At 38.6% G+C, this 23,659-nt stretch overlaps 1 protein-coding gene across 1 annotated transcript in view; it reads right to left on the bottom strand.

Moving 5' to 3' along the window:
• Positions 1 to 4,382: 4,382 nt before the first annotated feature.
• LOC139725050 (centriolin-like) overlaps positions 4,383 to 23,659 on the bottom strand; it is a 109,170-nt gene continuing 89,893 nt past the window's right edge. Inside the window, exons 7-9 of the mRNA XM_071636138.1 lie at positions 19,288 to 19,413; positions 18,600 to 18,810; positions 4,383 to 4,417 (exon numbers count right to left, since the gene is read on the bottom strand). Coding sequence (XP_071492239.1) covers positions 4,383 to 4,417; positions 18,600 to 18,810; positions 19,288 to 19,413 — 372 coding nt within the window. The remainder of the gene's footprint in view (positions 4,418 to 18,599; positions 18,811 to 19,287; positions 19,414 to 23,659) is intronic.

Below are 23,659 nucleotides of genomic sequence, written 5' to 3'. Positions count from 1 at the left end.
GTAGCAAAATGTACAATGCAGGTCAAAAATCAAGGTCAAAGGTCAAAGAAGTCAAAGGTCAAAATTCTGTGTAGAAGTTTTGAAGCCCTCACCTAGTGCCTTCACATGAAGCAAACGGAATCAAAATCGGGTTAGAAATGGCGAAGGAGTAGCATTTTGTAGCCAATGTACAATAAAGGTAAAAAATCAAGGTCAAAGGTCAAAGAAGTCAAAGGTCAAAATTCTGTGTAGAAGTTTTGAAGCCCTCACCTAGTGCCATCACATAAAGCAAACGGAATCGAAATCGGGTTAGAAATGGCGAAGGAGTAGCATTTTGAAGCAAAATGTACAATATAGGTCAAAGGTCAAGGTCAAAGGTCACAACTGAAATTCTGTGTAGAAGTTTCAAAGCTCCCATGTAGTGCTATCATATAAAGCAAACAGAATCAAAATTGGCTCATAAATGACAGAGAAGTAGCAAATTGAACATTTTGATCACACACGGACGCACAGACAGACAGACAGACGGACGGACAGACACACGGACACACACACGTACGGAGCCCGTTTCATAGTCCCCTGCTCGAACTCGTTCGGCGGGGACAATAATGCAATTTCAGCATACATTGTAATATATCAGAATTCCAGCCTTTTGACTTCATCTTTGACCCTTGATCCTATAGCCAAAAGAATTCTCAAGAGAGTCATTGTCAGGCAGTCGATTCATATGTACTAGGTTTCATGAAGATACCTTGTGCCATTTCCAAGATATGGACAAAAACATGAAATTTTAGCATTTTCACTTGACCTTTGACCCCATGGCCCACATCTTTTCCTACAGAATCTTTATCTGGTAATACATGTATACACTAAAATAAGATCCATGAAAATAGCTTCAGGCATTGCAGAGATATATGATGATATGAAATGTATACATACATATGCCAAGTTTTATCTGGATACCTCAAACGATTCCTAAGTTATGCTGTCCACAAAATCGATTACAGATGGATGGACAGACAGTCCAAAAACATAATGCCTCTGGTTATACTAATGAAGGCATTACCAGGGCAACTTCAGTCATTCTTCACAAGTGAACATATTCACAAGTGAACAAACATGGCAGCATTTCAACAGAAACTTTACCAGGCAAGTATCCTGCTTAGTCTCGCAAAACCATGGCTCAGTTCCCAAGGTAAGCTGAAACTAAGATGCCTGTTTTCTCCCCTTTTCTGTCGTTCTCTGAAGGTACTTTTCCATATTCACTCAGCTCACCCGAGGCACACCTCTCATGAAGTATAGACATATTTTATACTGTATCAAAGCTTGAAATATGGGGCATTTATTTCACAGCAGACCTTGAATCCCAGACATTCTTCTGCCTGAACTGTTCAGGTCTGGTCACATAATGTATTGTTGCTCATCATAACAGAAAAAAGAAAACCTCACATTCATAATCTGAATAAGAAATGTTTTATTAAAGTGGTGTCCAACCTTGTGCAGTGCTTCTATTTCCTTTGACTCCTTTGTCTTCTCTCTATCCAAGGCCTCTGCTAGTTGTCTGCGAAGCTCCTCCCGATCCTGTTGCAATTTAGCATTCTCTCTCTGCTGGTCGCTGACTTGACCTCTGACCTGATTGAGGTACTCTGTTAGTCCTCCCACAATGGCTTGTAGCTCATCACGAAGCTCATCATTCAAATTTGCTTGTCCTGTGATATATGGTATCAAACAGAGAATGAATCATCTTCACGAAGAACTGGCTTGTACAAATGTTCCTGATATTATTTCATTCTAGCTGAGTAAGTCTGAATCCAAACTGTCATCGTAATTTCTCTAAAACCTGTTTCTAAATGGCAGTCTTGGACAATGTTGACCAGTGTAGATATAAACTAGTGTAATTCAAGTTAATTGCTGATCAATTTTCTAAACATATACCTTGGTGGTGATTTAAATCCCCTAAAAACATAATAGAGTCACCATGCCCCAAAATATCTTTGTTTGCTGTCAAAAATGGTAGAAATGTTGCTAACTACACCTCTTTGTTCTTTTTTTAATTCAAAAAAGGTTAGCACATGAAGGCATCCACAAACCATCTGCTAGCTGTTGCTCCAGGCCTTTGACGCGGTCCATCTCAGCAGTCAGTCTGCCCAGTGTATTGTCCAGGTCATGCTGAAGGTTGGTGTAATTTTTGGCAGTCTGAGCAGCCTGTAGTTCCCTATCAGCAAGCTGGGCCTCAAGCTCTGCCTGCAATGTGCAAAAATAGTTTACAAAATTCATTACTTTGCATGGTACATGGTAAATTGGTTTCCAGTACTGTTGATTTATATATTTCAGGAGATGATCCCCATGTGATTATGCATTCATATGGGTTCAGTAGGTGTAGATATTTTTATGTGTAATTTAGAAATGGATATTTTTTGTATTGTGTGTGTAGATCTACAGATATTTTCAATGTGTACTTCACACACGTAAAATATTGAAAATGTATTCTTCAACACCAAGGAGCAAACCCTACCTCCTTTGGAAATCACGTCAAGTAAAAAGGTGTGAACGCAGGAGGGCCAAATTTACATCTCATGGAGTGCAGGGTGACAGCTGGGTGATATGATTTGTGCAACTTGTGTATCAAACAGAGGCACAGATATCTATGATATCATGCCCTCTCTGGTCAACCAGGCAACATCTATCAGCTCCTAGTATCAACCAGACATGTTAAAGTTCCCAAATGATACTACAGGTAATGAGCTCACATGTTTGGGATCTCCTTCCTCAAGGATGGCAAGCTGCTCCTTGAGGGCTGTCATCTCCCGGTCCTTGGCCTCGATAATGTCCAGGGTTGTTTGCATACTGTCCTCCAGCTGGTTCATCCGGCTCTTCAGCCCTGCCACGGCTCTCAGCCGCTCTGCCAGCTGGCCCTCTAGGCGATGACGCTCTCCTGCCTCTAGTTCCTACACAGGAAGATATGAAGAGTAGGGGGGCAATGCCACTAGATGAAGTATTAATTAACTCAAAGGTCATATCATTATGCACTGAAGGTGAGTATATGTGACCCGCTACAACAAAATGATCCTAAAGTCGGGCGAGGTCGCGATTATTTGAAAATTGCATGACAAAATTCCCTAATCTTTCTGCTTTAAATTGATATATAACACATCTTATAAAAATAATCGGCTGCGGAGATATCGATGTTTAAAAGAGAGCATGTCGAGACGTCTGGGAAATGACACTGTTTCGAGAGAAAAGCGCCCTAAAAGTTCTCCTTGCGATGCAATCACGATCAAGGGACACTGCAAGTCTAGTATATTCACCTCCGGACAATAGAAGGTAAGCCCTAGCAACCCCCGAAATGCTCATTCAAACACAGCGTCGGCGGTCTCCTCACCGACCAATCAGTGACCAGATGCCAGGAGAAGCGGCTGGGCATAGCGCATCCCGCCCGCACGCACCATTCGACTGTGCAGTGTGCGAGCTTCACGCTTCGGTTAGCGGCAAGCAGCAAACTGACCAATGAGATCACTCCGGTCGTTGTTAGGGGCGGAGCCTATATGTGGCACTCAATCCAAATGTTCAAACCAGTTTCTGCTTCGATGAAACGCCAAAAAAAACATGGCCCAGAAAAACGCCATTTTCTGGTCTTTCTTTTCATTATTTCGCTTCAAAATTTCGACTGATGATAGAAGACATGTGAGACTCTAATAATATGTCAAAATCAGAAAATCGTAAGTTTTGACCAATTTTGATGCTCTGACTTCAAACTCGATTTTCACGGCTTCGACCTTGCGCGACTTTAGGACCATTTCGTTGTAGCGGGTCACATATGTTTATTCAGGCAATTACAGTTTGGTAATATATGTGTCACTACCACAACTATCCTTTTCTACTTGCTTTTGACTGTTTTATGTCAGTATTTAACATTATACTTCCAACATGAACAAAATGTGAGCAATACAGAGTTTATAGACTCCAATGAGTATATTTTTCTTTGTACATGCATTTTCTACTGAAAAAGAATGTTTCAATTGAGTAATGACTAATACTTGTACCAATGCTAGCGGCTTATCAAATTCGCCAAATTAGGATGTGCACTGTGGGCTACAGTTGTCTATGCTAACCTGGTTGATGAATTGTTTCATTACAGTGTAGGTGGCATAGATTTGACCATGTATTATGAGCAATAGGGAAATCCATATAATCTATGCCCTGAACATTATGAATGCTCCCATATACTCAACAGAGGGAAAATGGATGCAGTTGCATGTACTAAACAATGCAAGTTGTACATGATCCCTTATGTTGGTAAAATGTTTGATTGAGAAACATTTGTCTCACTGGTTTTGGCTGTTTCCTGGCTTCTGCCTGAAGTAGCTTCTCACTCATCAGTCTCACTTTGCCTTCTGTCTCTATCAGCTGCTTGTGTACTTGTCCAGCCTTTCTTCAGCTGTGTGAACAAATGAGAGGCACACCATTCCATAAAAACAATCCATTGCTGAACTCACCTGAGCAGCATACTTCACATTCATGGCACTCTACCAAAGCAAACTATTTCAGTATAAGAGACGGGGTCTCGTGCTCACCTGAGTATCGCAAGTTCACATTCCATTTCCATGCATTCATGCAGACCCTTACCTGAGAAATTGGAAACTTGGGCCTAGGGTGGGGGGGGGGGGGGGCGGTGGCTTTGAGAACTAGGGACATGGTGTCCATTTGCATAATCCATCACACTGGTAAAAATACCTGCCAAGTACACTGTACTTGGACTCACTTCCGATTCTAGAGAAGAATATAGTTGAGTATTCCTTAATTTAGTTTGGCCTCCCTGGGCCCCCAAGGGAAGCATTGTGCCCATTCGAACACACAGAGATCCTATCCTTCTAAGAATGCTACTTGTCAAGTTTGGAGAAAATCCATTACTTTGTTTTCAAGAAGAAGATGAAAATGTATAATTTAGGCCTGCATTTGGATCCCTCTGCCCCCCCCCCCCAATAACTCGGGGGGGGGGGGGTGGGGGGGGCACCACTGATTCCACCATGAATGAACTTAAACTACATTCATCAATTGTACTAATTCATACTATATTTAACTTTGCTCTAACACTTCGCCCCCAGGTGGGACATGGTGCCCATGTGAGGAAATTAAGATCCTATCCCCTAAGGATGCTACCTGCCAAGTTTGGTGAAAATTGGTCATAGGGTTTTCAAGAATAAGATGAAAATGTTTACGGTTATGCACAATGCACGATGCACGACAGACAACACACGTTGGATGATAGAGCGATCGCAATAGCTCACTGAGCCTTTGGCTCAGGTGAGCTAAAAATCTTTAAAAATTAGTAATTTCATTGTAATTTGAAGACTATGTAATTTCAGTCATGCCCACTTTGCCACAGAGTTGCCCGCAGCAACAGCAGCATAGTGCTATTGAAGGCACATGTTATTTTTCTCGAGGGTTTAATTTTTGCAAATTCGCAATCTCAGTTGGATCACAAATTTAACACATGAAAATGTCACCAGGCGCTAGGGGAATAGTGCATTAGCAAAGACTTAGTGTCAATTCGCGAAAACAACATCTCGCAAAAATGTCTGTGACCCTTGGCGAAAATATCTGCATGCAAAAAACAAGGCAAGTGCCAAAATGTGTCTCACCCATTCGTGTAGAAGAAATTAATGTTTTTCTAACTCTCGGAAGGTCATTGACCCCGCCTATGACCTTTGACCTTGTGGTGACCTTCAACTCCTTAAAAGACATTTATCAGCCAAGTTTGGTAACAAACAGACATATGGATCAAAAGTTATGAGCCATAATCGAAACAGCCATAAAAACTAAACATTGGGCCCTAAAAGTTTGTTAACCTCTGTCTGTGACCTTTATTGACTCTTGTGATGACATTCAACTCCCCAAAGGACATCTACCAGCAAGTTTGGTCACAAACGGACATAGGGAAAAAAAGTTATGAGCCATAATCGAAATACGCCGTAAAAACTTAACATTGGGGCCCTAAAAGTTTATTGACCCCTGTCTGTGACTTTTGACCATGAAATCCCACAAGGGTTTTCTACCATCCAAGTTTGGTCAGAAACGGACATAGGGATCGAAAGTTATGAGCCATAATCGAAATGCGCGGCAAAAACTTAACATTGGGCTCTACAGTTTATTGATCCTGGCCTGTGACCTTTGATCCTGAAGTGACCTTCATGTTTGGTAAAATGTGTAACTTTGTATAACCACTCTTCCCTCCAAGTTTGATTGAAATTGAAGTCCTCAATAGAGAATTATTCAAGTTTTTGTAGTGTTAGGGACGGACGCCGGACGGACGATGGACGGACAGACGAAGAATGGACGGACAGATGGACAGACGCCACAGGTGATCCCTTTGACTCCCCTCACCTCAGGTGAGCTCGACAATAACGGCTTATACAGTATCCTGCAGATCTCTTCCCTTGAATAACATGACATAATTCAAAGTGCTCAATACATGTGCAAAAATACATTGGACATACAATGTGCCCCTACTTGAATGACCAATTGCCCTAAGCTGATTCTTTGCTCTAACTGTGGCATAAACAATAATTTTGAGATTTCAAAATTTGATAGGTGAAGACTAAGAGCTGAAGTATTTGAATTCATACAAAACCTTACCAGAAACCAGATTTATACTTCCTTTACCACCAAAGATTGTGGCTAATCCTGTTGTTCAACAACAACTGGAATTCATGACACATAATAGCCTGCCACATACATGTATTGTATTGATTACAATGTACAGTGATTACACACAGGACCAATATGAATAAAAGAAAAATTATGGTAAAAAACAACAAAAATTTGAAATATATGGTACTTGCAATTCAAAGACCTCAATAGTAACACACATGATGGAGAAATCAGGGCACAGTTACAGATCATTCAGCATAGGCCTACAGGGCCAACACAAATCTTGGGCGTTTGCAGAAACATCAATCTTTTTCTGAGAGGCTATTAAAGAGAACCTGTATAAATCTGGCTACACCTGAAGATGCACAGTGTGTTCCGTAGCTGCATAGCATCATCATACAGTGTGTACAACTTCGATCTGCTGTTGTTGCTGGCGTATTTCTTACTCTGTACTAACCAGATCAATATATGGCAGTAATAATGCAGAGCCTTCACAATGCATAGAACTACAGGAAAGAGCAGGTGATTTTGGAGGAATATTGTCATTCATTATGAATAGCAGAGCTTCCAACCTGACACACATTGAATACACCCAACATATTGCCAAGGCAACGTAGCAACAAGACAATTCACTTGCAGCTGCGATGTGCTAACTATTAAACTCAGGAACTGAACGTAATGATCACCCATGGAACAGTTCCCTGGTAAGATTCTACAGCACTCCACAGGGAACCTTGTAAGAGGATAACAAATTCTATTCATTACGTCAGGGAGCGCTATATATCACTGTACTTTATATGAGCATGTTGTCGTACACACTTTATTTCAAGCATGTGCATTCTTCAGAGTTGCAGTGAAGGAAACACTTCTTTGGATTTCCATGTCACACAAGTATTCAAGGCACTCAAAAAAAAAAAGTCTACCACTATCATCACAGGTAAGCACTGTATTTGTATAAGCAGGTTACAATGTCAAAGACCGTTATACTGATAGACTCCAGCATTTATGTTAAAGATTCAAGCAATGTCTATAGTTGATCATAAATTCTGGTATGATTTTCTGAAAGCACCTGACATTATAGCTTATTCTTTCCTTTAAATATCTAAAAGGTGACATATTTATCTCAAAACCTGCCACCTGACTGCAGGACAACTATGCAGGCATGGTTTACTCTTTCTCATGTATGCTTCATAATATGATTTTACCCTGCCTGGCAACACACAACACAACAAACACTACATGTATCATTTAAGCGTCTAAATTAAACTCCATGAAATTCAAAGTCACCACTCAGTCAGACATTATAATTTCTCTACCAAGTTACTGATACACACATCTTAACCCTAACCAGGCCGGGCTTTTTTGGGTGTTCTGTGGCCGGGGAGCCCCCCCCGAGATCTCGGCCATCGATCGCGCAATCGCCATGAAATTTGGCATGTGCATTACCTGTGGCGTATTCTACCAAGCTATACAAAAAGAAATGGAAATTTTCGTCATAATAATTAATTATGCTAATATATGCATAAAATCATACATTTTGCTCTAAATCAGAAATTAAAGCTCCTAGAATCCTAATTTTTGGGTGAAAACATTCTTTGTAGCATTCCCTAACAATGTACTTCAAAAAAAATTTGGTATCAAAATCAATTTCTTATGTATTTTATTGTTTTATGAATTTCTTACGTATTTCCTTGTTTTTTTTGACCTTTTGTTTTATCATTTTTTTTCCGCAAAATTTATGACAGAACCTATTTCAAGCATAATTATGCTAAAATTAATTAGTTTCAACCTATGAAAGTGAAAATAATCATATCTTTATGAATAAGAAGAGGAAAACTCCATTTGCATAGACTTTATACACACAAAATCACATTTTTGAGCCATTTTCGGTTTGACAGGCATGTATGAAACGTCATACAGCGTTGTAACGGTATGCATGATTTTTCGCGAAAATGGTGTCAAAAGATGCGTGAGACTTGAAAGTAAAAAGTCAGCGAACAGCGCGGTCGAAAAATTTCGCGCAGCGGAGTAGTTGCGAAAAATGTCGAGGGGGGGTTGATTCAACCCCCCCCCCCCCCCCCCGGCCTTTTTAGGGTTAAAAATCAACTTTTTTCTGAGGGCTCAAAAATCTCAAAGATTTAAGATATATCCAAACAATTACAAGCCTTATTGCCTAAATAATGAAACTCCTGTCACAAGCAAATGGTTTCTATCATTACATGGAAATTTGCACAAGCTTGGCATGGCATTGACTAGCATGGGTGTCAAGTTTCCCCTCTCATCATCTGTCATTTCCTTTTGCTTTTACATGTGTAGTTGTTGTCTTTTCAGTAATTGTTTGATTGTTTACAGTAACACCTTAACAAGGGTACAAAAATCAGAACAAATACGTTGAATCCGTAATGGCTGGCATCTCCGTATTTGTCCAGAAGACGCCTTGACGTAGCCTTGACGTCTCCAAGACATCTTCTTAGTTGCAAGGATGTCTCTGTGACATCTCTGATAGGTTGCTACTAAAACTCCACAAGGTCGTGGAGACGTCTCCGAGACATCTCCAAGACTTCTCAAACAACACCTAACTGACAACACATTAATTCCCATATACCCCCTTCAACCTTCAAATTCCTTTTGGCAGGGGTATAATGAACCCCAACACTTTGTTGGGTTGTATAGAATTACCACACATTTGAATCCATATATAATCCTCCAATGAGGTATTAAGGATAATGATGAATATTTTTGGACATAGATGATTGACATTTGAAATAACAGCTTCTTGTAAATCATTGGTCACTTTCTGATCTGGGCAACTTTTCGGGGCATGATTAAAGATATTGTTGCACTGGGATCTCAACTGTATGCTATGACCCGAGGAGCTTGCTCAAGGGTCACAGCATGAAGTTGAGATCCCGAGCAACAATAATATCAACCATGCCCCGAACAAAAGTAGTCAGTTATCTTTTTTTGTATACTGAAAAAAAAAGAATGAAATTTCACTTGGTCAATCGCGATCATACTAGCCAGTTCACACATCATGATGATCAGGCCCTTTTTGCACAGTGATTGCAGGTTGCGTTGTACCACCTCCCTGGTTGTACGTAGGCAACTCATGCAGTGGCCACGTATGTAGCTCTCAAGCTGTAAAAAAGCCATGTAACAAACGCAAGCGTGTCCCTAAGTTCTTTCTTCATACACCAAATAAAGCTACTGAGTGAATGAATAGCACTTTAATACCAATTGCAGCATAAAATGTCATGTTGCAAATTCAGTGGTTCCTACAGGTTAAGCCCCCGTTCCACTATCACGATCTGGACCCCGATCTGTCCCGATCTTGCAGATCAGGAAAGAGCGGCAAAAGCCTAAGGGGATCGGAAGCATTGTAGCAGCAGCGTGTGGAGGTCGGAGTTGGAGCGGGCATTTTTTCAGATCGGGAAGAAATTTTGAACATGTTCAAAATTTCTTCCCGATCTCCCCGATCAAAATTGACCTATTTTTAACATTACGGAAGGCGGGGAGATCGTAGTGACAGCGTAAACGCAGCGGGATGAGCAAAACAAGGTCTTTCTGAGCGTAGTAACATTGGCACAAGAACAGGAAGAAAACTTACACTAAAATGTCTGCCAGAAGAAGATCAAGGAGATCGAGAGGCAGAACTGTTGAGGAGGAGGAGGGCATTGTCGCTACACCTGTCAGGGCAGAACATGAAGAAGAAGGAGCTCAAATTTTCGAAGAAGGAGAAGAGATGAAGAAAAAGAAGAGAAGAAAGCAGCAAAGCAGCTACCCAAAAGGCGAAGAAAGAGAGACTGCACGTGATGCTTAAAGAGGAGGAAGAGGACATAGCAGAATTTTGAAGAATATGAAATCACCTACAACTGGAGGAAGACAGACTATAAAAGCAAGGACATCAAGAAAAAGCCTTGGAAAAATCAGCACGTCTTTGTTTATAACAATGCATTGCTGCAAAAGAACCGTGAGTTGAGGAGCCTCTTCGAGGTCCACAGTATATTTCTTCGGTTCTGCATGCTAATAAGGTGACTGACTGCAGATCGACAGTCGAATCGGGGTACATCGGGGCACATCGGGGCACATCGGGCACTTTTCAGCTCTTTGAACGAGGTGACAGCATGATAAGATCATATAGATTGTTCAGAGCGTAGATACAGTGTGCATCAATTGGATAACATCAGCAACATCGCACTGACAGTGTAGCTACATCGTTTTAAAGCGTAGCTGCAGCGGCAGAGATCGTAATGCCTCATTCCCGATCATCGTAGTAAGGGTGTAGCAAGCACATGGTAGTCGTAACTACAGCGTACTTAGAGCGTTCTAACATCGTACTGTGTCCAGATCGGCTCAGGTTTTACCCGATCCTTCCCGATCTGAGAAAATTGTCAAATCGTAGCGAGAACGGCATAGTGGAACAGGGGCTTTACAGACTGCTATGATCTAATTGTTAAATTGCTGTCTGCAAAGGCAGAGCTGTTTGCATGGCAATCACATGATATCGCACAGACAAGGGTACTGGGTAAGTTGTTCACCTGGCACCTTTCGCTGTTTATGTGGGCGCTGTGATTCGAAGACCAAATGCACAACACAGTGCGTTTACAAAAAGTACATGCACACGTTCGCATACATCCGGGTACTTGTGATAGAGGGCAGTTTGGATGAACAGGGCTGCTTGAATACTATAAGGGCAACTCGGATGCTATGAAGCTCTGAGCTGCAGAGGCTATTATTAAATTTAGGCCCAAAATTTCAACCAATCACACACAAGGATTCATCAAGAGAGGTATATAAAATGTTATTCTCCATTCCGATAGCACAACACACATTTTTTCTAAGTACTTGATTCAGTTTATTTTGTTATTTGCCTTTCTTTTTTTTAAATCTCCTGTCATATTCACATAATTTTCATAGAAACTAACCACACAATGACATAAAACAGCTTAAAGAGTGTCTGATAATTTGTCAATTTGCTATGCCAGTAATACTTCACACACTTTTTTATGTATTCTGCTGAGACAGTATACTAGCTGTTAACACTTCAGAGTGAAAGAATGATGAAAAGAGAAGTATACAAATAAAATATTAGAAGACAGAATAAAGACTGACAAAATAGTGAAAACGCAAGCGACGCCTCCGAAAGTTATACACAAATTTCATTGAGTAAACCAGAATATGTGTGACTCATTGACAATTGTGTTGTACAGTACAGTGAAACCCTGTTTTATAACAAGCTTGCTTATAACAAGGATCTACTTTTAACAAGATCATTGTGTTGGTCCCATTTTTCTTTGCATGCAAAAAGTATGGCAGAACAGCTTTGTTATGAGATTCCAGTTATAACAGGGCAGTTTTGGTGCTTCAAAATAAAAACTAGAAATGTCGCTACAGCGACTGGTTATACCCCCGCCAACCAACATTTCATAAGCTTTGGTCAAAACAACATTTCATAAGCTTTGGTCAAAAAACTGAGGAAGTAGTTAAATCCACAAGATCTTTGCTTGATCTTCTGCCATTAATATGCCGTTACCATGGCAACGTACTTTCGGGTACTGTCGAAAAATGCGTCTTGCACATCTACAACCAAAGGCACACATCTGTACCAAGTTTCATGGAAATTGGGCAAAAACTGAGGAAGTAGTTTGCAACACAAAATTTTCCATCATTTTGGCTCATAATATGTGAGCTGTTACCATGGCAACATACTTTTTGTCACTGTCAAGAAATGTGTCATGCTGACAGGCTTTCAAGCGGGATAATGTAAAAAAGTAGGAATAAAGTAGGAACAGAATCTCTAAGAAAGTAGGAAAAAGTAGGACATGAGAGGGAAAAAGTAGGACATTTGAGAAAAAAAGTAGGAATAAATCAGGACATGTGCAGGCAATTTGGAGTAGTTTTCGTCGAGACTCACCAGAACCCTTGATGTTACATGTAAATCTGAATTTGTACTCACAACCCTGCTGCCTCAGCCTCACTTTTGCTCCTGGGAGAGCCTGAAAAATACAACAAAGGCAGACATTCCTTAGAACAATGTCAGGAAACAAACAGAAATGCATGTTCAATCGTACAGGCAATATGAATCTGCATAGAAAAGACATCATTCTGTGATTGACATGAACACCTACCATTGTGACCCTGCATAGCAACACCAACAAAAGTCGCTCGACATGGATTTTTAGTTAAGGGAAGATTCTAAAAGAGCAAACTTTAAGCTTAAAAATGATGTATAACTCGATATAAATGGACTCTCCTAACCTATCCTAATATTGGAATGAAGCACACACTCTGGAAAATGTGAACTGAGTAAAGGGGCTCTGAAGTATAGCGTCTATTCAAGCGCTTAATCTTCATTAAGCAGTGCTAGCTCTGCAATGAATGGAACAAATACTTAGTAACAGGATGTTAACCGATGGAGCAGCAACAATGAAGAGATTAACAGATTAAGCTTTGCATGCTTTATTAACACATTCTGTAGATGATCAATGCCAACTTTCAGAGCAGTAGCATCATCCTTCCTAAAGTTATTGCAGTTGAAAGTTAAGAGTATGGACAGTTTTTTTTTTAAAGAAATGAAAAGAGGCCTCTATGAGAAACACCTAATCACACTATTCTACCAAAAAAGTGTTCCAGAAAAAGATTGCTAAAAACACAATTTCCTTTTTGTTTTATGATCCTAAACTTTAGTATAATATAGAAGAAGACTTGCTCTTTCAGAAAATATGAAAACTCGAGATTGGCTGGGTTGGCCCATATCACCTATTTTCAGTCCTAACACAAAATCAGTGTGTAAGACTTATTGTTGGTTTTGTGATGCACGGTCACATAATCTTATCATCCCACAAAATATGTCATAAACATTCCATGATGTGTAAGTTATACACTAATGCCAAAGGTATGTTGTATACTTCCATAATTAAAAGATGGCATCTTTTATCTACAGTTATTTGAATGTTTTGAAGTTGTGAAGACATGTGCTTCATTTCAAAATGTGAAAAAGAGTGGAGATAAGGATATTTGACAAAATCAATTAAAAAAAAGATGACACTTTTATCTCCATTCATTTAAAGTTGTAAAGATATGTTTCACTTCAAAGTGTGAAGAAGACTGGAAATAAGGATGTTTGACAAAGCTATTCAAGTAATGCTCAAGACTACTATGCTTTCAAGTTCCAGCTGAATGACCATGAGATAAGCAATAGATTAACTTTCCAAGAGACCTTCAATTTCAAATCCATGTAAGCATGTAACATGTGTTCAAACATTTTAAAATAACAGGAGAATTTAAACTACTTATATGTAGCAGTCAGTATTAGTCTCTGAGAGCATGTGTTATCATAATTTCTGGCAAGACATGCATGAAGAATGGATTGTCTCATGACAGTGAGGCCTTACAAAGTGAAATTAATACCTACCAATGCATTAACATCCCTATTTTGCAAATCCTGGCCCACTACAAATCTACACACTCAAATACTGTGAGTTCATGGCACAGTGTCCACCACTGAATTTCCAGAGATATCATCTTGGTATTATCATATGATATAGATGGAAGCATATTAAAGGCAAGCTCAATTTGAAACACTTTAACCAATAGGACACAAAACATCCAAAGAGAGAGACAGAAAAAAAAATCAAATACTTTACATTTCAGTATCAATCAGGGAAATGTAGTACTGTCACATGTAGAGTAACAGAAGACTAAATATAACCAAATTACTCCACTTTATAAAAGTGAGGAGCATATATGCATATCTGCTTTTTTGTTTCTTATTGTCTGTAGTCTTACTGACTTTATAGGTAGCAAACACGACTATTTTTGATAATTTTCTGTAGATAACGAATATAAATCAGTTTTCATTTCTTTGGTGTTCTGTAGATGATAGATTCCATGTATTCTTGAATGAACTTACATTTGTTAATCTAGAAAGAATGGTAGAAACTTATCATTCTGTACTTTCCAATGATTTCTTACTGTTTGCAATTTCTGCCAAATTCACCGCGGATAGTTAATAATTTTTTACATTCAACTTCTTTTCAGCTCATCATGACCCTTTTTGTTGAATATTCATACAGCTGTTTGATCTTTTTTAGGAAGTTTCTCCATTTTGCAATATCATTCCATGCACTTTTAAGCTCATTCAATATTCTTGAAATCAAATTTCTTCATATAATTTTGAGAATATCATATCCTTCAGCCTATGAAATTTTACGAGGTTGAGGTTCTGCTTTTCATTCTCCAGATATTTTGCTGGCTCAGTATTTCAGCTTGTCAATTTTATAAACTACTCTTTACAAGATCTGGGGAATAAACAGTGACTGTCATTATCATTTAAGTCCTTGCCAGCTTCTCTGATTTCTCAGAAAATTCCAAAATTAACAAACTGTTTTGGTCATTTAAGCAAATACACAATAGATGATCTGTATATTTACCATGCAGTTCTCATCCCCCCTTAAATAGAGTGTATTTGTGTCCTTTCAATTTTGATATTCTCCACTGTTCTTTTGGTTTTCACCTTCAACTTACAGCTTTGTATGTTGACACAACTGACATGTTACACATCCATCCATTCACTTTTTGTAAGAAGTTTCCTTGTCTCACATTTTACCAAGACTCTTTCACATGGTTCAATATTTTGGGTGTGTCACTTCAAACGATACATCACACTTTAATCACTTTCATTAAGGGATTTCTGTTCTACCATTTTCTTGCATCTTGTTCAAACTAGCTGGATAATAAAAAGATGTTCAGCCTTAACTAAAATTTGCAAGATCTGTGGAATAAAAAGTCGTCATGGCTTCTAATTTCTCTGCAAGTTGCTTCCTCCAAACTTAACAAACTGTTCTTGGCGGTTCAATTTAAAACATTCACACACTTGCTCTTCTTTGTGGAATTAACATTCATTAGCTTTCCTGCTTGTTTGGGTTTTTTCAGGTATGCTTCAGATGGCTTTTCTCTCTATATATTCCTGATAGTTCTGTGTCTTCAGGAAGTGGACTTCAACGTCTCATGGTTTCAACTTCAATCAATCTTTAAACGATAGTGAAATATTGTTTTTGTGTTTGTTTTCCTTGAAGTTCCTCCATCCCCTGCTTACTTCTAAGTTCTTCGAGGTAATGTATGTCTTACCTGTGATACAATTCAACCTCTTAAACAATACTTCTAAGATGTAAAAAGCCATCAACTTTTAAGATTGTCCATAAAGAGGTTTCAGCTCTCCTATTAGTCTTTATCTTTCAAGATGGCTAAGTAATTACTGTTGTTCTCATTCCTTGTTCACAATTTGTGGGATCTGTTAAATACACATTTCTCCCTGTTTATCTGATTTGACGTCAAATTCTACTTTTAAGTGTATGGCAAGCTTACCTGGTAATTTTGAGCGATGATGAGAGCTGGTTCAGCACTGCTCCAAGTCCTAGGCTGCAATATCAGTGGTATCAATCACATAAAGGTCTTCACAGGAGCAAAAGCTGAGGCTGGCAGCAGTCTTGTGGTTGATTGGATAGTGTTGTCCCTCTTTCATGTTGAAGATAGAGGCTCTCCCCATCGGTAAGAATCTGCAACTAGAGTCTACTCATCATTTCTGAATATCAATTATTCAAGTAGCCTTGCACATTTTTTTTTTTGCGGGTTTTTTTCACCAAAAAAGTAGGAAAAAGTAGGAAAAAGTAGGATTTTGAGCAAAAAAAGTAGGAAAAGTAGGACAAGCAGTAAAAAAGTAGGAAAAAGTAGGAAAAGTAGGAACACTTGAAAGCCTGTGCTGACCTATATCCTAAGAAAAACATTCAATATGAATTCCATGAGAATTGGAAGAACACTGATGAAGCAGTTTTGCCATGAAGCATTTTGCCCTATATTTTACCAATAATATGCCGTTACCATGGCAACGCACTTTTTGCCACTGCAGAAATATGTGTCTTGCACATTAACATATTCAGATGAACATCTGTACCTAATTTCATAAAAATTGATCAAAAACTGTGGGAGGAGGTTTGTACCCATTTTTGCCCATAATATGCCGTTACCATGGCAACGTACTTTTGGGTACTGTCAAAAAATACGTCTTGCACATCTACACCCAAGTCACACATCTGTGCCAAGTTTTATGGGAATCGGTTGAAAACTGAGGAAGTAGTTCGCGACGCAAGATTTGCAACGGACCGACCGCCGCGACCGACCGCCCGACCGCTCCGACCGACCGCCCGACGCCGACCGTCCGCTGATTCCTATATACCCCCTTCAAACTTCGTTTGGCGGGGGTATAAAAAAAAGCACCTTTACAAGCAATCTGATGGAAAACAACAATGTTACATTTCTTGACCTGTCATTTTTAAACATGTGACAAAAGAAACATAAAAGAAACTTAATTCACTCTATTCTTCCATTCTTTTTCCCGTTCTGCAGCTGTACTGTATGCTTAGTGAACATTACGTCTATACACACCGGTACATTGTATACATCATTCGGTGAAACATTCTTTTGAAAAGGGCCATGGCGACACACATAGGAGAGGAGTTCAGGAGTGAAAAGGCATACTATTCCAAACGTGTATACGTACCTTGGCAGGGAAATGTAAAGCGATTGTGAATATGGGCATAGGAATGTCTCTCCCAATCTTTCAATACAGTTTGTGTACAAAAATTTACCAGCTTAGTTGCAGGGTGCTACATAACTTTCTTTTACCACTTGCCCGGTCGGGCAAGCAGATTTTCAAATTTGATGCAAAATACTTGCCCGAATATCAATTTTACTTGCCCGAAAAGAAAGCCCAAAATATAAGGAAATAATATAGAAAAATCATGTGTAAGTCAAGGGCTTAATAAAACACAATCATTTGAACAAACAGCACACATTGATTCGCAAGCTTAAACAGAATGGAGTAACAAACTTGGTCAGATCGAGTGTTGCTTTTGCATTGCATTGGAACTTCTTCACGTAAGTGTTGGAAAGTTGCTGAAATGAAATATAAAGTGTGTTGCATCACTAAACAGCCATTATTTTTGGGCTTCTGTATGGTTAACTTTGAGGGTTTGTTGGGGGGATTTCATTGAAAAAAAGGTGGCTTCAAAATTTTTTGCTTGCCCAATTCGGGCAGGCATTTGTTCTCATTGTTCAAAAACACTTGCCCGAATTTGATTTCCACTTGCCCCGGACAATCGGGCAAGTGCTTATGTAGCATCCTGACTTGGTATCCCGATGTGCGCAAGCATGTCTGAATCACAAAGCATCATTCACTCCATAAGCAAACGTTTTTATCTACACATGTGCCAAAAGAACTTGAAGCTGTTATTTTCACATACATATATTCTAAGTAATGAGGAGGTCTCAGACATTTTTGCATGATGTTGTTTCTGCGAATTGACACTGAGGCTATTGTAAATGCGCTATAACCCTAGCGCATGGCGACATTTTCGCAAGTTGTTGAATTAGCGGTCCTACTGTGATTCGCGAAATTCACAAAAATCAAACCCTTGCAAAACTAACACCTCATACAGTACACTTCAGCATTGTCTACTGTCTGATAGGATCTCACACATTAATGTGACCACTGTGGATTTATTCAAAGCATACATGCAGCCACCGGTCGTCCTGCTGTCATCCCCCTTATCAGTGACAAAACTGAATACCATTATTTCCATATTTTCTTATAAATCACAATTAGCTGCATGAATACTCTCCAATGTTCTTGAATCTATGGACATAATAGTTTGATTCTTTTCTCTCTTTTTTTTTATAGATTAACTCCAAAATGAGATTTATTGCAAAGATATGAAAATGAATAAATATAAACTTTATCTGCAAAAAGAAAAAGGTCATAAAGGATACTTTGGCAAGTACAAGTATTGGGTGATTTATACCTGTACATCTGGTTATGCTCATCTGAATTATATTACTTGAAACTTATCACAACATCATCAACCAAGTCAATTCATCAAAAGAGTGTCAGGTTTGTTGCTATGTGCACTTACCCCTTGCTATCTCCTTTTCCTTATCTGCCAGGGTTATGTCCAGGGTTTCATTCAACTGCCTCTTCACCAGGGGGTCCACATCCCCTTCCCCTCCGGTCTGATACAGCCTCAACTGCTGACTGCGTGGGGTCAAGTACTGCTCTGTTGCATACTGGTTACGACGGTAACTTGCTCGCCCAATGTAAGGGCTCTCCTCTGTACCTCCATCAACCTGATGGAGAAAGAATTATAGTTTTGTCAATTTTTACTAATTAAGTGAAAGTTAAAGTTAGTAGTAGTCATAAAATAGACCATATGACCTAGGGTGTATTTCACAGGGTTAAGGCACTTTTTCTCCTTTTTTTCTTTTTAAATTCAACTTCACCTCCATTGTAAAAACATATTTTGATAAATGTTTTTTTTTTTTTCTGCTTACAAAAGCTGATTATCAGAATAACAGAAGGGTTTTATATCAACACTTATGCACTACGTGCGCTATGACAAAAAGGGCATGTGTGAAACAGAATCAACAAAGCAAATTGGAATAGTCCTGGTGCTACAAATTGGGGATAAATATTGAAATCAAAATGATGTTATTAGCCATGTAAGTGAAATCAGCTTTCCAGTCTTATAACAGTACAGTTACATTACAGACACAGAGTGTCATATCAGATATTATTTGCAGCACCAAGACAGGACTACAACTGACCTGATCCATAAAGGCAGCATCAGGGAGGGGCTCAAACTTGGCATCAATCTTGTGGAAGGCCAGTTCCTGCTCAAGCTTGAACTGCTTTTCACATGCCTTTGTCAGTTCAGCAGTCTTCCTCTTAAGCTGTAAGAAATCAAATGTTACCTCAGTATCACTCTTAATAACATTGCACTCCGATCACAATGAACACAATTAATAATGAAATTTTGTTCAAACTAAGCAAAAATTCAGGTCCCCAAATTATCATCATTAAGGTTTATGGTACAAAACTTGTTTACAACAAAACACGGTTATAGCGAAATTTTCATTATAACAAAGTCATTTCCGAGCCCCACTGACAAAGAAAAACAAATCAAATTAGTTCCTTCATAACGAAATGCAGATTGCATACGAAAATACATAGCAGAACAAACATTTACAGAGCATCTCTGCATGGGCGAATGCTTCACATTTCAGTGTGTTCAAATAGAAAGCGCTCTGCATTCATTGCATGTATCACACACCATTTCCAAGCAGAACTTGTGTTGGTACATGTTTATACAAAACTAGAATTATCACTGAAGGTGATTAATACCGTATATCCTTAAACTAACACATTGGTGTCTTGCAAAACTATACTTCTAGATCATGATACATACTAAATTTGACTTTAACTGCTTGAATGACGGAAAAGTTATTCGATCTGCAAGGTTTTGGTAAAATTGTGGTTACCATGGCAACGGTTTGTGTGATAAACACAAAAATTATGTGTTCCACATCTATACCTCAGGGCCATAATGCCTACCAAATTTGGTTTCAATTGCTTGAAAACTGTGGAAGAAGTTCACTCCACAGGATTTTAAAAAAAAAATGCAGTTACCATGGCAACGCATTGTCCAATACAAATACAAAGGACATTTTCCAAAACTACACTCAAGGAGCATCATACACACCAAATTTCACCTTCATAGATTAAATGGTTCAATTTGATACAAAAATGAGTGTTTACCATGGCAACACATTTTTCTTGTATCAACACATTGGTGTCTTGCATAATTACATGTGTACACCTCCCGATCATCATACATACTAAATTTGACCTTAATTGCTTGAATGATGTGGAAGTTATTCAATCCACAAGGTTTTGGTAAAATGATAGTTACCATGGCAATGAGGGGACTGCATTCTACAAGCTCTGCTTTTTAGCAATCCCCTCCATTTCCAGCAATATTGTTTATGCATTTACCACAGTGACGTAACAGTTATTTGTATCTCTGTTGATAATTTACCTGTATCTCTTTTACAATGTTATTCTGTTCATCGCATTGTGGTACTGATTTCATGACGTCTGTGTATATGAGCGTTTCTTTGTATTACTTATTATTTGTTTGTTGGAAGTGAAATAAATCAACTTGAACTTGAACTTGAACTTGAACGCTTTGTCCGACAAACACAAAAATTATGTGTTCCACATCTATGCCTCAAGGCCATAATGCCTACCAAATTTGATTTCAATTGCTTCAAAACTGTGGAAGTTGTTCACTCCACAAGATTTTGAAGAAAACATGCGGTTACCATGGCAACGCTTTGTCAAGTACAAACACAAAGAGTGTCTTGCATAACTACACCTATAGATCATCATAGATATCAATTTTGATATTGATTGCTTAAATACTATGGAAGTTATTCAATCCACAAGGTTTTGGTAAAATTATGGTTACCATGGCAACGCATTGTCCGACAAACACAAAAAACATGACTTGCACATCTATACCTAAATATCATCATTTACCCTAAGTTTCATTTAAATTGCTTCAAAACTGTAGGAGGAGTTCGCGACGCAAGATTTTGCAAGAGACCGCCCGACCGACCGACCGCCCGCCCGACCGCCTGCCCGACCAACATAACGGTGATTCCTATATACCTCCTTCACACTACGTGTGGCGGGGGTATAATGAAGTAAGGTTCGTTATTCCACAGGTTTGTTATTACCAAACACACAAATTCCATAATTATGTATACCTAGATGTGCTTTCATTCGAAAATGAAATAGGGTCTGTCATTACAAACATTTGTGGAATTACTCCGAAGGTTCTTTTTGCCTTTTGTTTGTCAATCCGTAAATGAAATAAGGTTATTAAAATCTTAATGAAGGTTCTTTCATGTGAAAATGATATCAATCTTTGCGTGTTCTGAAGGTTTGTTAATCAGAACATGAAATGAGGTTTGTTAATCCAAAAGGGGAAAAAAAAACTTAAGGTGAATACACTAATAATACTTCTGAATTATGAACCTTATATCTTCTTCACAAAAACAAACCTTCAGAATGGCAAACTTTTTTAATTTTCAGATTAACAAACCTTCTGAATAATAATCCTTATTTCATCTTCAAATTAAAAAACCCTCAGAACAACAAACTTTATCTCACTTTTGGAATATTGAACCTTAGGAATAATGAACCTTATTTCATTTTTTAATTAACAAACCTTTGGAATAAAGAATCCTGGGAATAGCAAACATGTGGAACCATGAGCCTTCGGAATAACAAATCCTCGTAATAACAAACGTTTGTGTTTTAAAACTAAGCATGAAAGTACAAACAACTTTTAACATAGGAAATTAATGAAATAGCATCCCATTTCACATTGCTGTTCAGCATATGCTGAGTATTCAATAACAAAAAGCAAAATATGCATGGTTTGCACGTTTTCATCTTACACTGAACAATGTATTTGTTCTGTTATAATAAATTAATGATCACAACAATGGCATCCTGAAACAAATTTTCAGGTTTCTGTGATGATGGCATAGTTGTAGACTTCTAAAGATATTGAAAGCCTAGTTCAAATTTCACAAACATGAAAGTCAGTAATCACATTTTCTTAACAACTGATGTCTCAACATTTTACCACTGGTCTAACTTTAAATTAAAAACTAGATATATCGCTACGGCTACTGATATGCCTCCGCCATAATGCATGGTTCTCCTAATAGGTCTATAGTACAATGTCTTGACAATGTGTGATGACAGTTTCACACAATTGGCAAAATATTAAAATGACAGGTTTGACACAAATGTGCTGAATGTTCACTTTTTCTAGAACTAGGTTCAATTGGATGAATGATTAAAATGTCAGAGTGCAGGTATTTGGGGAACTGATGATTTTTACTTGACTTTTGACCCTTTTATAAGTCTATGCATTGAGTAATTTTCAAGGTATTGAGAAAAAGCATAATTTCAGTATCAAATGGGAAAATAGCATTATCTAAACCTGGCCTTTGACCTTTGACCTCACAGTTCCAAAGAGAATCACTGTTAGGTTGAACATGCATAAATATGTAAGTTTCATGACGATACCTTGAGTTACTTTCGAGATATGGAGGAAAAAGTGCAATTTAGCACTTTCACTTGACCTTTTACCTTTTGACCTTTGACCTTTTGGCAAGAAACTTCCCCAAAAATATATATTGGGTAATACATGCCATATATCAAGTTTGAAAAAAAAACCCTTCAGGCATATTGCATTTTAAGGAAAGTAGTGATATTTTGAGGAGTTAACCTTGACCTTTGACCCCCTGACCTTTGACCCATGACCCCAACTTCCCTAAATAATCACTGCCCATCGTACAAGCATATATACTAAGTTCCATGAAGATACCTTGAACCATTTGCGAGATATGGAGAAAAACATGAAATTTCAATTTTTTTTTCACAAAATAACCAGTGACCTTTGACCTTTGACCCTGTGACCTTAAAATGCACACAAAGTATCATCCCCCATGGATATACCCTCATACCAAGTTTGATGTAAAACCACCACACGGTTCTTGAGATATCGACAAAAACAAAACGGGACGGACGGACGTACGGACGGACGTACGGACGGACGGACGGACGGACGACCCGAAAACATAATGCCTCCGGCCACTTCGTTGCGGAGGCATAAAAAAGTCAATATCACACTTACAAAACTGTGTTGAAGATAGCCATGAATTTGCAATATCTAGTCACTTATTTTTCTTGAGCCCACGCACAAGAAACCATGGATGTCAAGGCCCTAAACACCTGTGACATAAAATGTTGGTCTGTAAAGACTAATGATTTAATAAGAGACAAAGTGAGTCTAGTGCTCACTTGAGTATTGCAAGTTCACTTTCCATGCATTCTTGAAGACTATTACCTGAGGCTAGTCATGGCAATTGCATTGATCATAGACAAGTTTTGGACATTTCAAAAATTGTCTACAATCAATGCAATCACCACAACTGACCTCAAGATCTGATCAGATCTTATGAGATCATCATGGCAACTCAATGATTAAGACCATGATTTCAGAAGTGGCCCAAACTGTGAGACATACACAAAATTCCAATGATCAGAGCTGCTAAT

Source organism: Diadema antillarum, unplaced genomic scaffold (assembly GCF_040938485.1).
Source record: "Diadema antillarum isolate AM-2024a unplaced genomic scaffold, OU_Dant_1.0 seq00000014_RagTag, whole genome shotgun sequence".
In the NCBI taxonomy this organism is placed as follows: domain Eukaryota; kingdom Metazoa; phylum Echinodermata; class Echinoidea; order Diadematoida; family Diadematidae; genus Diadema; species Diadema antillarum.
This window is presented reverse-complemented; position numbering and strand designations above follow the sequence as displayed.